Below are 12,560 nucleotides of genomic sequence, written 5' to 3'. Positions count from 1 at the left end.
ACGGCTGGTTGGCCTAATTCTCTCTGGTCTCGATGCAAACACCAGGAGTCATGTCGACATTGAAATGAAAGTCATCAAGAAAGAAATGTGTAATAATCACAACACATCTCAGCATTTTATTATTTAATAATAATGATAATAATAACAATATTGCAATCAAAATTGTTTTCCTTATATTATCCTGCAGCCCAAACCTGAGCCGATGTTCTCATTTCCGGAAAAACTGAGTAGTCTTTGGCTGCATTTCATGTATTTTAACGAAATACAAGAAATGTATTTATTTCATTGAAATACTCCAATAAATAAACTTTTCAATGATATTCTACATAATTAAGATACACACAAACCCTACAGATTCCATTACGTTCCGCAGAAACAGCTGAGATTTGTTTATTTTAATATAAAAAAACAAAAAAAAACAATCAGCTTGTGTTTTCGCAAAATACAGGATAATGTTTTAATTTGAGAAGATGTGCATAAAAAATCACCTAAATGAAATTCTGCCAAGTGATTCCAAAATATTTGGATTTTTCTCAAATTTTTCAAAATCTATATATTCCATCATATATGTAAGTTTATTCCAATAAAACATTAGAGATTTAATCTTATTTTGTCATTTGGGAAGATGTATGATCTACAGGAAACCAATTGAGAACATATCACTGTAGAAACTAAATAAAATATGTATTAAAATGTATAAAAAACATCAATCTGAAACATAAAACCAGAATTTCAATCACTTACAGGTTTCTGACTCATTTAGTTGAGGTCCTAAATCAAATCCACTCATTTTGACCTTTAAAAGTGATGATTTACCTGAGCAGGGTTTCTCCCGGCTCGCTGCAGATGGAGCGCTGGGAGATGGAGGCCGCCGATGACGACGAGGACATAGTCGGCGAGTTGGAGGAGTGGTTGGACGCGTGCGAGGATGACAGGGTGGAGCAGGAAGAGGAGGTCTGGGTGCCGTCCAGAGGCCTGGACAGCAGCAGGGAGGACGGCATGCACAGCCATGTCTCCAGGTCCGAGTACTTGGAATAACTCAGCATCTCCAGGACGCTGCGGGAGGACAGAGGCAGACCATCACGGGATCTCGTTTTAACTCCCGACTTCCACCCCGTTCGCAGCTCTTACCTCTCCTCTCCCACTCCTGGGATTTCATCCCTCTCGTCTGCAGCCTGGAAGATGCAGGAAGTCCTGGATTCTCGGGACGACAGCAGAACACAGGAGTTCTCAGAATCCACAGACATCTTCAGCCATTTCTGTGAAAAAAAAAAAAAAAGGATCTAAATGACAGACTTGATTCCCACAAATCTAAAAGAAAAACTGAGTAGCAATAGAATTTCCACACCGACCGTTTCCATATATTTAATGGGGTAAGGCAAATATGTTGAGGTTTGTATTAGTATTTGTCAAATATACAGATAGAATGAGACTGTTTCCTGCAGAATGTTAGCCACTAAAATATATATTATTTTTTTAACATCATTCATTGCTTCTTCACACTTGAAGCACCAGTCATAACGTATTAGAGACCTATATGACTTCAAACTCTCTACTGTCTTTTTCTTAGCCGAAAAGCTGCGTTGCTTTTTTGACAGATGCAAAAGGATCCACACCTTCTATAACATCTTATTGTTTTTCCTCATTGGGTCACATAATATTTGACCAAAAGTCTTGGGAACCATGCAGATGTTTTTGGTAAACGTGAAATGTCTGTGTTTTGGTGATATGGAAGCCTACTTCATGTTGTCAGACAGGTGCTATTCAGGAGGTTTATGAAAATGAAAACCAAAGTTTATTTGGAAAGCACATTTCAAGGTGATTTACATAATACAAAGAGAAAGTCCCAAAGTTTTAGGGAAATGCTTGCTGCTATAGATCTGGGTAGATCTGGGTGAGGCTTAGTGAAGTCAACTTTTGCAGGAAATCACAAGTAATTAATGAGTCAACGCGCATTATAGCATTTAAAACTGTGTTTACTTTTGTGTTTACTTGGGTTATGTATGTTTAGCTTAAAACACTCATTTGACTCTTACCTTAAATGTTTTATATAATCAAAAAGAAACCAACAGATATCTGTGAGAGGGCAAATACATTCTAAGACTTATGAATTAAATTTATAATGGCTTCCACAAACCTGAGCTACACAGCGACTCACCATCCTTATAAAAAAAAAAAACAGCCATCAACTAGCAATTAGGAACTAGCAACAGCAGCATTGTAAGGGACTGCTTAGACTGATCACCACAAGCTCATAAAATAAAACCTTTGACGTTGAAAACAGTTCAAATTAGTCTCATCTCTTGTTTTAAGAGTGGGTGTTCACTCGTCTTCATCAGCCAGGAAAACTAAATTTTGACTGTGCTATGATGCCTTTTTATTCCCACTTTGCTGGTGTCGAGGATAACCTCTGGATTTATGCAAGACAACAGACGGTGGGTTAGGGTAACGCGGTAAGCTGCATGACAATAATCGACTGAAGACGCACCGAAGACGGAATGCTTGAACACAGCGTCCCGCAGGTAGTCAGGTAGTACGCCTAGACTTTAGACTTTATTGTTCACAAAGGGGAAATCACACCCATCCATCACCGAGACAACACCAACCAACAACCAGGTAGACAATAACATACAACAAGACATAAAACAGGTGTGGCAATGGAGGCTGTACAGTGGCTGTCCTGGAACTTGAATGCATCTCTGAATAAATTTTTTTTTTTTAAATGTATGTAGTTATTGAAGTTATTGAATCTATCCCTTGACTATTGCAGCATGCGGTCACCATGGAGACTATGGAGACTACAGATGCAGCCAGGTGGCTCACCATGTCCTTTTCACTCCTAACATCAAGCAGCACTAACATATGCTGACAGGGACAATTGGGTTACCCCTACAGTTGTCATGTCTATAAATCACTATATAGGATACGGGTAAAGTTGGGAAGACCCAACACTTCCGTACTGAAATCAAAGTACAATTCTGACATCTCAGCCTGCCATCCCAGAGACAGGAATTAGACAGCGTGGGCATGTATCTTTGTGAGTCTGTTGGTTCAGATATTTGCTAAAATTCTTCTATCAAACTCGGTCCAGTGCTGCTGATGCTGCCTAATGTGCCTACCAGGTATACCGAGTCTGTCGACCTGCAGCTGGTAACTCCGCCTGACAACACTGTCACCCCACACTTGGGTCAAAACTACGTGCAAATATCACCATTCCAATCTGCTCAATGATAGACTTAAACAAACAGGTCACACAAGGCCTTGAAGATTAGCTACAGACTGACAGCTAAAGCTCGTCACTACTTTATGGGCAGCTTGTTGGCAACTGAAAATCAGATAGCAGGTTACTTGTTACTTCTCGTTAAAATGTGTTTATGAGTTACAATCAGGATTTACTAATAAACTTGTTTATGACGGTCTTTAAACATCTCTTCTTACTGTCTCCATGGCGAGCATGCGGTATTTAGCTAAGTGGGAATAAGTAATTTGACAGGGTGGCGACAGTAGTTGGAGTTTGTCCAACAATCAATTGGTTGCTGGTCCAATTCCATCTTTGTCCTCCTCTGTTGTTGTGCCCTTGGGCAAGACACTTCACCCGCTTTGCCTGTTGGTGGCATGGCAGCCTCACCTCTGTCAAAGTGCCCCAGGGCAGCTGTGGCTACTATCCAGAAGCTTGCCACCGTGAGTGTGAATGAATGGGTGAATGAGAGACTGTAGCGATACGTGGTTTGTGGTCCTCGGGTCCAAAGCGGTATACAAGTGTAAGCCGTTTCCCATTTTATAAGAGAGAGCTGCTGAAACCTGAACAGAGTCCTATGTGCATTTCTAACCTTTTCAAGTTGTAAATACACAGATGACCGTCAACACGTGGCTCATTCCACGGTGAATTAATCGGCTCCTCGACAAACCAATCAGAGAACAAGTCTTAGGGTTTCTGACAGCAAACATGAAACTAAGACAGAGTTTTACCCACAAGCATGCAGCTGCCACTGTCAACCGAGCTCCAGCTCCACAGCTGCTTCAAGGCACCAAAACCAAACTTTACCATCTATCCCTTCCTTTCTTTGCAGAAATAAGGTCTTCTCCTCCGCCTCGTCCTTCTTCCTTCCCTTGTCCTCCACAGAGCAGGAACATCTGCTCAGGCCGGGCTCCGGCCTGGGAACATGTCTTTGTCCCGGCCCGTTTAAAACATCCCAAAAATACAGACGGCCCGGGCTGGAGAGGAGCAGAGGGAGCTCACGTTTCACTGTGGTTAACTGAGTGCAGCGAGTCCCACATCTGGAGGGTGTGAGTCCCGCTGCCGATCTGCCTCCCACCTTGCTCCCATTGGACGGCCAGACGTGAGGAAGGAGGGCCTGAGGTTTCCTTCTGTTCCCCTGTTAAAAGGAGGAGGGAGGAGAGAGGGAAGAAAGGATCAAAAGACAAAAAAAGGGAGGACAAAAATAGAGGAAAGGGAGGATAAATCGACAGGAAGAGATGTAGTGTGATTTTGTAAGTTTGATCTCAGATGTAAATCCTTTTAGACATGGTTAAAAAAAACCCACACACAGTTAAAAGTTTTGAATCAACTGAAGTTTGAAGATTCTTCATACCAGAATGGAAAAGGAGGGTTGAAAACAAACAGGAAGGAGGAATAAAAGCCGGAACTGTCAGATTAGACAAACAGAACATCTAGGATGTAATGGAGAGGGGGGGGGGGGGGAAAGAAGAAAGAATGATAGTGATAATGACAGAAAGCAAGAGAATGATGTTCATAAAAAAAAGAAAATTGGTTCTTTGAAGAGTAAAAGTACAAGAAAAGGGAAGAATGATGAGGGATTTGCCAGAATGATGTGTTCTCTGCTGATGATCAGATCTGGAGGATAAGTGCAAACAGGAAGGAGGCAGTTTATGACCTCAGACTATCTGCAGTTGGCACCACCAACATAAATTATATGTACATAAAAAAATGCTCTTTCTGTGGCTTTAATGTCAACAATTAAACTTTTCTGCAGCAAAAGAGCGAGAACACATGGGTTCGCTCAAAATCAATTACTCTTCTGATCAAAAGGAAAGCCACTGAGGCTCTGATCAGTCAGAACAGTTAACAGTGTTTATAGTCGGCTGATGACATGGCCTCGTTCAGATTCAGATGATGAAAGAAGTTGTTCGAGCTGCGAGATTCAGACCATTTTTTCCCCCCTTTTAGTCCAGGATGTCGAGCGGACACAATTACTTCCCATATGCTGTTCTTTATAGGACAGACAAACAGGAACGAGGCCAGGAATAGTTCTGGGGATGAAACATTTTATAAATTCATCTTGAAAAATAACCAATCAGAACTAAGAATAGAAAGTAAAGTTCCAAAAAAGTACATTTGAGAAAGAATTTTGACAAACCTCGGTTCCCAGTGACCGGTGAGAAGTGCAAGAGAAGCGAGACTTTAGGTTATAAAGTGACTATTTATTTACGTTTCAGTGAGAGGGACAAAGTGAAATTCAATTTGTTGAGTTTTTGAGAAACTACGAAAGTCGCTCAAATCAAGAGAGCAGCATGTAAGGACAAAAGTTTTCATTCAGAAGTTCGGTACGGCTGATTTCATATTGAGTTGTGCTTGATATCAAACATCAAACCTGGGTTACTTTTCACGTTGTCATTTGTTTTGTATCAAGAGAGCTTCACGGGAAATAATATTCAACCATTTATCAAGTGCCTTCAACGAGACTGTTAACTGTTGTAAGGAAAACTTCAAAAGGAGATAAAAATCAAGTCGGAGTTCGTTTAACAATTTGGTTTGCCAAGATGTCTACCGAGTGCAACGCTGTTCAATATTCCAGGAGCAATTTGTTGGATGATCTATGAATCATGAGTACCAAGTCACTGGGAAAAGTGGCAAAGAAGTGGCTCAGACATCGAAATAGCACTCTTGTGTTTGTTTCTCTGGGAAAACTTTTCATCCTTACTGACGACTCTCTGAAGCTCTGCTAATAAAAACCTAGAAATTCACGAGCTCCATTACTGAATTCAATCAAACATTATTAATAAAGCCCTTTTCAAACAGTCTACCATAACACAAGTACAGACATTTGGCCTCTAGAGAGGCACACAATGAAATGATCAACTTAATAAAAAAAAAAGCAAACCCATAAAAACAAATAGTTATTGATAAGAAACAGAGAAATGAGGGAATTATAGAGAATGGTGGGAACACAATTGATTAATTTGTATTAACAGTAAACATTACAGGAGGTTATTCTGTAAATTTACATCGATGAATCAATCAAGAGCTAGTCTGTGTTGCATCTTTCATAATTTCAGTAACGTAGCAACAGAATTCTCTCGACTGAAAATACTTAAATCCAAACAGTGGTAAACATGTGAACCTTAGTCAGTTGCTAACAAGCAGCAGCTGAGTGGACACTGATGAAACATTTCCCACAACACTGATGAAACATTTCCCACAATGGACTCCGTCATGGACTGGCACAACCTGGAGCACTTTTTTGAAAAGTATATCTTAACTGTAAGTACAAATATCGTTGTACTGTTCACCAGTTAGATGCCGACACACCTGTGCTGTGGACTTAACGTTTAAAGTTGCATTAAAGAGACGGCATCATGCACAAACAAGTAACAAACTTAAGACATTTGAGTTTGTAATTTGATGCTTTAAAATCTTTAAATAGCTCCTGCTCTTTCTGACACTCCACCTTCAGCGTGTTATCACAACAATGCAACAATAAACCATTAACTAATAGTATAATTAACTAATTAATTAATGGTTAAATCCTACAGGTTCCATCTGTGTTGTTTACTGAGTGTACCCTTAGTGAAGACATGTTGCTGCGTTGTTGTCCCATTGTTTCTTTTTCCATTTAATTTCTGTGAAACCTTTCTGTTTACAGAAAGGTTTTATGTCGAGTTACATAAATTGATGCCATCTGTTAAAAAAATGAAGTATTGACGATGCACTCCAAGGACCTTTGGTCTGAATTTACATCATCGTACGCATGTTTGTCTTTGAATCCAAACTCGGAGAATCAGACGCAGCTGCAGCGCTGCTCAAAAACTCTTTGGGATTTCTGATTTCTTCCATAATTTTTGGGCTGCAGGACACAAAACAAGAGGAGATTAAAGATGTAATCAAAGAACTCATGATCTGCTTGGAACAGAACAACACAGGTACGAACTAACACGTCTGGTGCTTACCAGGGCTTAAAGTGACTTGACATAAAATTACAGTTTGAGAACAACACAAAGTCTATTCAGTTCAATCAATTTATTAACAGTCAATCCCAAAAGGAAAGTGCTTACGCATCGACTCTTTGAGAATATTTTCTATTGGAAAAGTGTGACTGCATAGCAGTTCCTCTATTTACCAAAGTGTTCTTGAGTAAAATATCAGGTAATTTGTCCAAAAACTGAAGCTTTATGCAAGCTGGGTCATTAATATAATAATTCCCAAACAAAGGAGCAAATTTGCATCATAATAGCTGAAAAAAAGAGCCGTTTCAATGGTCCAGTTAAAGACCAGACCTCCACCATGATTAAAATGATTTGGTGGGTCCTTCAGAGAGCTTTTCAAACCTGATTGTACATAATCAACTTCAAAAATTCCTTCGCAACGATGCGAGAGACTGATAAGACAAACATCAAACCACTGCTGAGTTATTTGTTCAAGTTGGCTCTACAAGTCGCTTATTCACTCAATTTAATTCTGTTTAACAATACATTATTATTTCCAATGGAAAATTAGATTTTGTAATAACTCAGATGATCCAAGTTTCTTCAAAGTAATGTTTTTATTCTTGGACATTTAACAGTATGCAGATGGAGTATTTGAAGAAGTATTTGAAGACTCCCTGGTTCTCTGAAGCTTCGAGGCCAGATTGTCTGACCTCTGAAAACATTATATATATTTTTTTGTTTGTTTGTTTCAGCTGAACATAATAATAGGACTTTGGATGTCTTGCCAAGCAACAGCACCTTTTCTATTCCCCCTTCAGTTCCAGAAAAACCCATGGACCTCACATTTAAACCACAGATAAAGTAGAGTCCTCTCTTTTCAGTTTTCTGGCATTCTCAATCGCAACATCCTGTCGTGAAAGCTGCGTTTCAATCTTTTTATGCAGTAACGTCTTGTCTACAGCAAAGCTCGGCTGTAAGTTGGACCTAGACTTTATAGTCAGAAACACTTGGAACTGTGAGTACAACCCAAAGGTGAATGAACTTCAAATGCAACACTTCCAGAGTGCTCCTACTGCTGCCAATACATGTAGAGTTTGCTCTTACCTGTTGTTTTTTGTTGTTGTTTTTTTCTGTTTATTGTTGTATTTCAGACTTTTCCAGCAATCACCATAAGAATCCGTAAGCCAAGATCGACAGCAAGACTGTTTAGAAACGGGACACTTGTTTGTGCAGGAGCCACGAGGTCAGTGTGTACTCCAGATCCTGCAACTCTGTGTGCTGGTCTCACTAAAGTGACCTTCTCTTTGTCCGTCTGGGCAGCACTGACGAGTCTCACCGAGCAGCCAGGAAGTTTGCCCGAATCGTGCAAAAGCTCAACTTCCCGGTCCGCCTTCTGAACTTTCAAATCAAGAACATTGTGAGCTGTGGCAAATTCTTCCCAGTTCACTTAGCAGATGTTCGACAGGCATATAGTAAAAAGTGCAGGTCAGGACAACTATTTACGAGCAGTAACGTACAGTGTTTGCGCCCGCAGGTGATGGGACTGTAAGTGACTTGTAATGTCCAATATGGCCAACAAAGAACTGAAATGTCGGCATCGCTGTTGAATCCTTGAGACCTTGTTGTCAAGCAGTACTCGGATGCATTGTAAATATTTTCTTGAGAACAGATTTTTGAAATTCATACTTGTTCATAAAATTCTCCTAAGTCCGACATATCAAAGGTGATTAAGACTTGCGGGTAACAGATGGTCCCATCCCACAATGGATAATGTTCAGCCATGAGTCCTGGTTTTGACTACCATGTTGCACCTGTAGACTTAGATGAAAGAATACACATTCATTTCCCAACAAATAAAGACAGATTTCTCAACAAATGTCCTGCAATGACCATGTGAAACGTTTAAAAATGTAATTTTCAAATTCTTTGCAAAAGTAGCACAATGACAACTGTTTTCACCATTACCTGAACCACGACTCTGACACTTAAATCAATCAAATCACCATATTTTAAGGAAGATTTATCCATTTTTTTTGTTTCCTGATCAGTGTTTGGTGACTGCACTAGTTGTGCTCGACAACGCAGTCACTTTGTCTCTCGTTTTGTGTCGTGATGACTCTTCACAGCTACCACCCGGAGCTTTTCCCAAGTCTCTTTTTCCGGGGTCTTCCTGGAGTCACTGCCACCGTCTCTCCAAGTGGCAGTATAATCCTAAATGGTAAGTTCCATCCAACTGTGTATCAATCACATTCCAGTTACTTATGCAAACACATTGCGAAGCACCGTGACAAATGTGGATCACCGATTCCATCAAGAGTGAAGGATGAACCCTGCAGCGTAGCTCTTCGTTCCTCAAAGTCGATTCGAATTCTGTGAAGTTCTGAAATAATGTTTGTGGGTATTATTGAGATTCTCGTTAACATGCATCTAACCTTTGACTGGAACTTATGGAAATTAGCAATTTTATAGGTTTAATTGGTTCTTTCATTGGTCTATAGGGGTCATTAATATTGTGCTTCAGCTCATAAAGTCCCATCATCATACAAAAGGGAGGAGGAAGACAGCCGGTTGTTTGGATTGAAGATAGGCTGTATAGTTTAGGTTGTGGTTAGGGTTCGTTTGGTCCAGCACGCAGTCTGAAATTTTGTATGGTTAAAGTGATGCCAAGGGTAATTTTGTGCAACTGGAGCAACTGATTTGACTTTTCAGAACAGGTTCGGAAGATTACTGAGCACACCTGTAGAGTGAAAGTAAAATAAGCCTGAGGTTTTGAAAATTCCAGGGATTGTCGCATTTTTGTTGTTTCCAAATGCAAATTAAGTCTTCAACATGTTTGTTGAAGCAGAATATCGGGTTCTGTTGAAGTTGGTGTTCTTATTGATCTGTTTGGTTCAGCAGAAACAAGTTTCAAGTTTTCTTTAACCCTCCTGAATTCTCTGATAGCACATTTCCTAGAATAGTGTTGGTTTTACAAGTGATCCGTCTATGAGAAAAAAAAACATTTCATGTGATATTTTGAGTCTTTTAGGACGTTTTGTAGCATCGTATTAGAAGTTCTACTATTCCAGTGGATGTACGGCTAAAACTGGAGGTTTCACTGTATTTTTCTTCTGATTCTGGTGGTTTCACAACGACCTCTCAGGTCCTGTAATTATTTCTTGTGGAAACTCCACAAAAACCTAAAATAGGCCCAGAAATACTTTGAAAAAGGGCCGAGGACATTTTAAATGTTCTTTACTCATTCTCTCACTGTTGCGCGCCACTTCTCTTTTTCTAGTTCTTTTCTGGGTTCCTCAGTTGTTGCTCTCAATTTCATGGCACCCTGGAGCCTCATGAGAGACACATTTTGGAAAATCTCTTTTTTGATGTATTAAAAGTTATTGGTTGGTCTAGATCACCAGCAATGCTTATTTTCAGGGGATTCCCAGAGAGCCTTACAAGGTTCTGCTTTAATTTCCAGGACCTCGAACTACTGAAGAGCTCCATAAAGCATCAGAAGAGATCTCCCTGATCCTGAGCCCCTTCAGGAAGAAGTGAAAACTAGAAGTGCTCTACTTTAAACTGCCTGTGAAATATAAACAATTTTGAATAATGCAATAAGTCTCATTAAATTGTTTAAGAGAGAAAGTTTGGGCTGTACTTGTCAGACTGGTTATTGCTGTTCCTCAAAGCACCACTAGATGTCATCATGGTTCAGTGTAAGCATAGGTTCTGTTTCAGTTCTGGTGGAAGCTGATGTGGATCCGCCAGTTTGATGGAGTTTCAAAGCATTTTAAATAACCATAATGAGAATCGTGGACAAAGACTCAAATACGGAGAGTTTTAGCTCAAGAAGCGACTTTCCGTACACACGTTTAGTTAGGCCCAAGTGTTACAGCAAACAGAAGCTGTTAGGATTTGGAGAAATCAACACTGAAATATTTTATATTATCCAAACTTTTTAGTCTGTCTACTGACAGACTGTTCAGTGTTGTCAGTGTTGGAACTGGGAGAGTTTTACCAGAACAAAGAGACAAAGATTGGAAATGCGATTTAAAAAAACCCCCAAAAAACAAAAAAAAAACAACCCTGAAACATGTTGGATGTCAGCAGAGCAAAAAGCATGTGGGTCAAGGCAGAAGGTATGTGTGTATAGCTTATTTTCCTGCTTTACACTAAAACCATTACCAAAAAAATATACATAACAAATACAAAAATGTGAAAAGAACAAAAAGAGAGGGGAAAAGAAAATTCATGAAAAATTTTGGGGAAAAAATCTGTCAATATAGAGTCTTAGATGATAAAAATGTGATCGCAACAGAAAAATGGTAAATTGAATTTTTTTCTTTCATTTGAAAGCTTAGTATTAGGAGAAGAGTCCAGGTGAAAGCTGAGCAGATGCAGGCCCTGCTGACCGCTGGGCTGGAGCATCCTCCTCGCTCCTCTCAGGGGTTGACCTCCTGACCTCTCCGCCCCCCCTGCACATTTTTACCTCATGTCGACGGTTTTCCAGTTCCACCTCGTTTTTTCAGCCCACATGTGTTTGTTTCCTGCTCAGTCTCCACTCTTCTCCGTCAAGCTTGTTGGAGATTTAAACCCTTTCATTAAATTATTTGTGACCTGCATCCCTCCTCGTCCTTCCTCTGGTTTATTTGATCTGGTTTTCACATCCTGTTGCTCCTGCTCCACTTGGCTTCAGCTGCTTTCTCTCTTAATAACATCCTGACTTTCCTCTGAGCCTAATATTACCAAACGGTCACACCCTGCGTCTTCTCGTTGCTCAAACACAGTGAAAATCAACTAAATGTTGTGGATTTTGGACAGTTCTTTCTATTTAGCTTTTGTGTGCTCCACATGAGACTGCTGGCATAGGCTTCCATCAGTGTTTTTTGACAGTATTTGTGATATGCAAAGCACTGCAAGTGAAATTAAACCAGAAAATGTGGACTGAAGAAGAAACCCGGTGACCTGATATCCTTGGTGTTGGTCAGGACGCCAGCAGCAGAATTTAGGATGAGTTGACTTTTCTACTTACTAAAAAACAAACAAAAAAAATCATCCAGTGATTTTTTGGTAACACTTTATTTGAAGGGGTGTGCATAAGACTGACATGACACCGTCATAAACATGACATAACACCTGTCATGAACATAAATAAGTCTTTATGAATGTTTGACTGTTGTCATGAAAAGTCATTTGGTAAATAATGACACTTTTAATACAAAGTTGCTCTAAAAGTTGCATTGAAAGTCCATTAAAAGTGCCAACTTTGAATGATTTTGTAACTTATGGTAATTTAATGCAAAGTTGGCATTTTTAATGGACTTTCAATGCAACTTTTAGAGCAACTTTGTATTAAAAGTGTCATTATTTACCGAATGACACTTCATGACAACTGTCATAAACATTTATAA

At 39.7% G+C, this 12,560-nt stretch overlaps 2 protein-coding genes across 4 annotated transcripts in view; one reads left to right on the top strand and one right to left on the bottom strand.

The window, feature by feature from the left end:
• Positions 1-4,223, bottom strand: part of ankfn1a (ankyrin repeat and fibronectin type III domain containing 1a) — an 81,496-nt gene extending 77,273 nt beyond the window's left edge. Inside the window, exons 1-3 of one of the 3 annotated variants that reach the window (XM_016678080.1) lie at positions 4,046-4,223; positions 1,132-1,259; positions 817-1,056 (exon numbers count right to left, since the gene is read on the bottom strand). In XM_016678080.1, the coding sequence (XP_016533566.1) occupies positions 817-1,056; positions 1,132-1,259; positions 4,046-4,048 (371 nt within the window). In that variant the 5' untranslated portion in view covers positions 4,049-4,223. The remainder of the gene's footprint in view (positions 1-816; positions 1,057-1,131; positions 1,260-4,045) is intronic. The other 2 variants (XM_016678079.1, XM_016678078.1) reach the window with 2 other exon arrangements.
• A 2,199-nt stretch (positions 4,224-6,422) lies between these two features.
• LOC107837775 (TATA-box-binding protein-like) lies at positions 6,423-10,773 on the top strand. The gene is made up of 8 exons (XM_016678084.1): positions 6,423-6,502; positions 7,092-7,161; positions 7,920-8,028; positions 8,112-8,199; positions 8,319-8,410; positions 8,488-8,652; positions 9,294-9,385; positions 10,628-10,773. The coding sequence occupies exons 1-8, from the start codon at positions 6,443-6,445 to the stop codon at positions 10,702-10,704; spliced, it is 753 nt and encodes a 250-aa protein (XP_016533570.1). The 5' UTR covers positions 6,423-6,442; the 3' UTR covers positions 10,705-10,773.
• The last annotated feature ends 1,787 nt before the right edge of the window (positions 10,774-12,560 follow it).

The sequence above is a fragment of the Poecilia formosa genome, unplaced genomic scaffold (genome assembly GCF_000485575.1).
Source record: "Poecilia formosa unplaced genomic scaffold, Poecilia_formosa-5.1.2 Scaffold173, whole genome shotgun sequence".
Lineage (NCBI taxonomy): Eukaryota > Metazoa > Chordata > Actinopteri > Cyprinodontiformes > Poeciliidae > Poecilia > Poecilia formosa.
The sequence above is the reverse complement of the archived record's forward strand: the minus strand, read 5'-3'. Positions and strand labels throughout refer to the sequence as shown.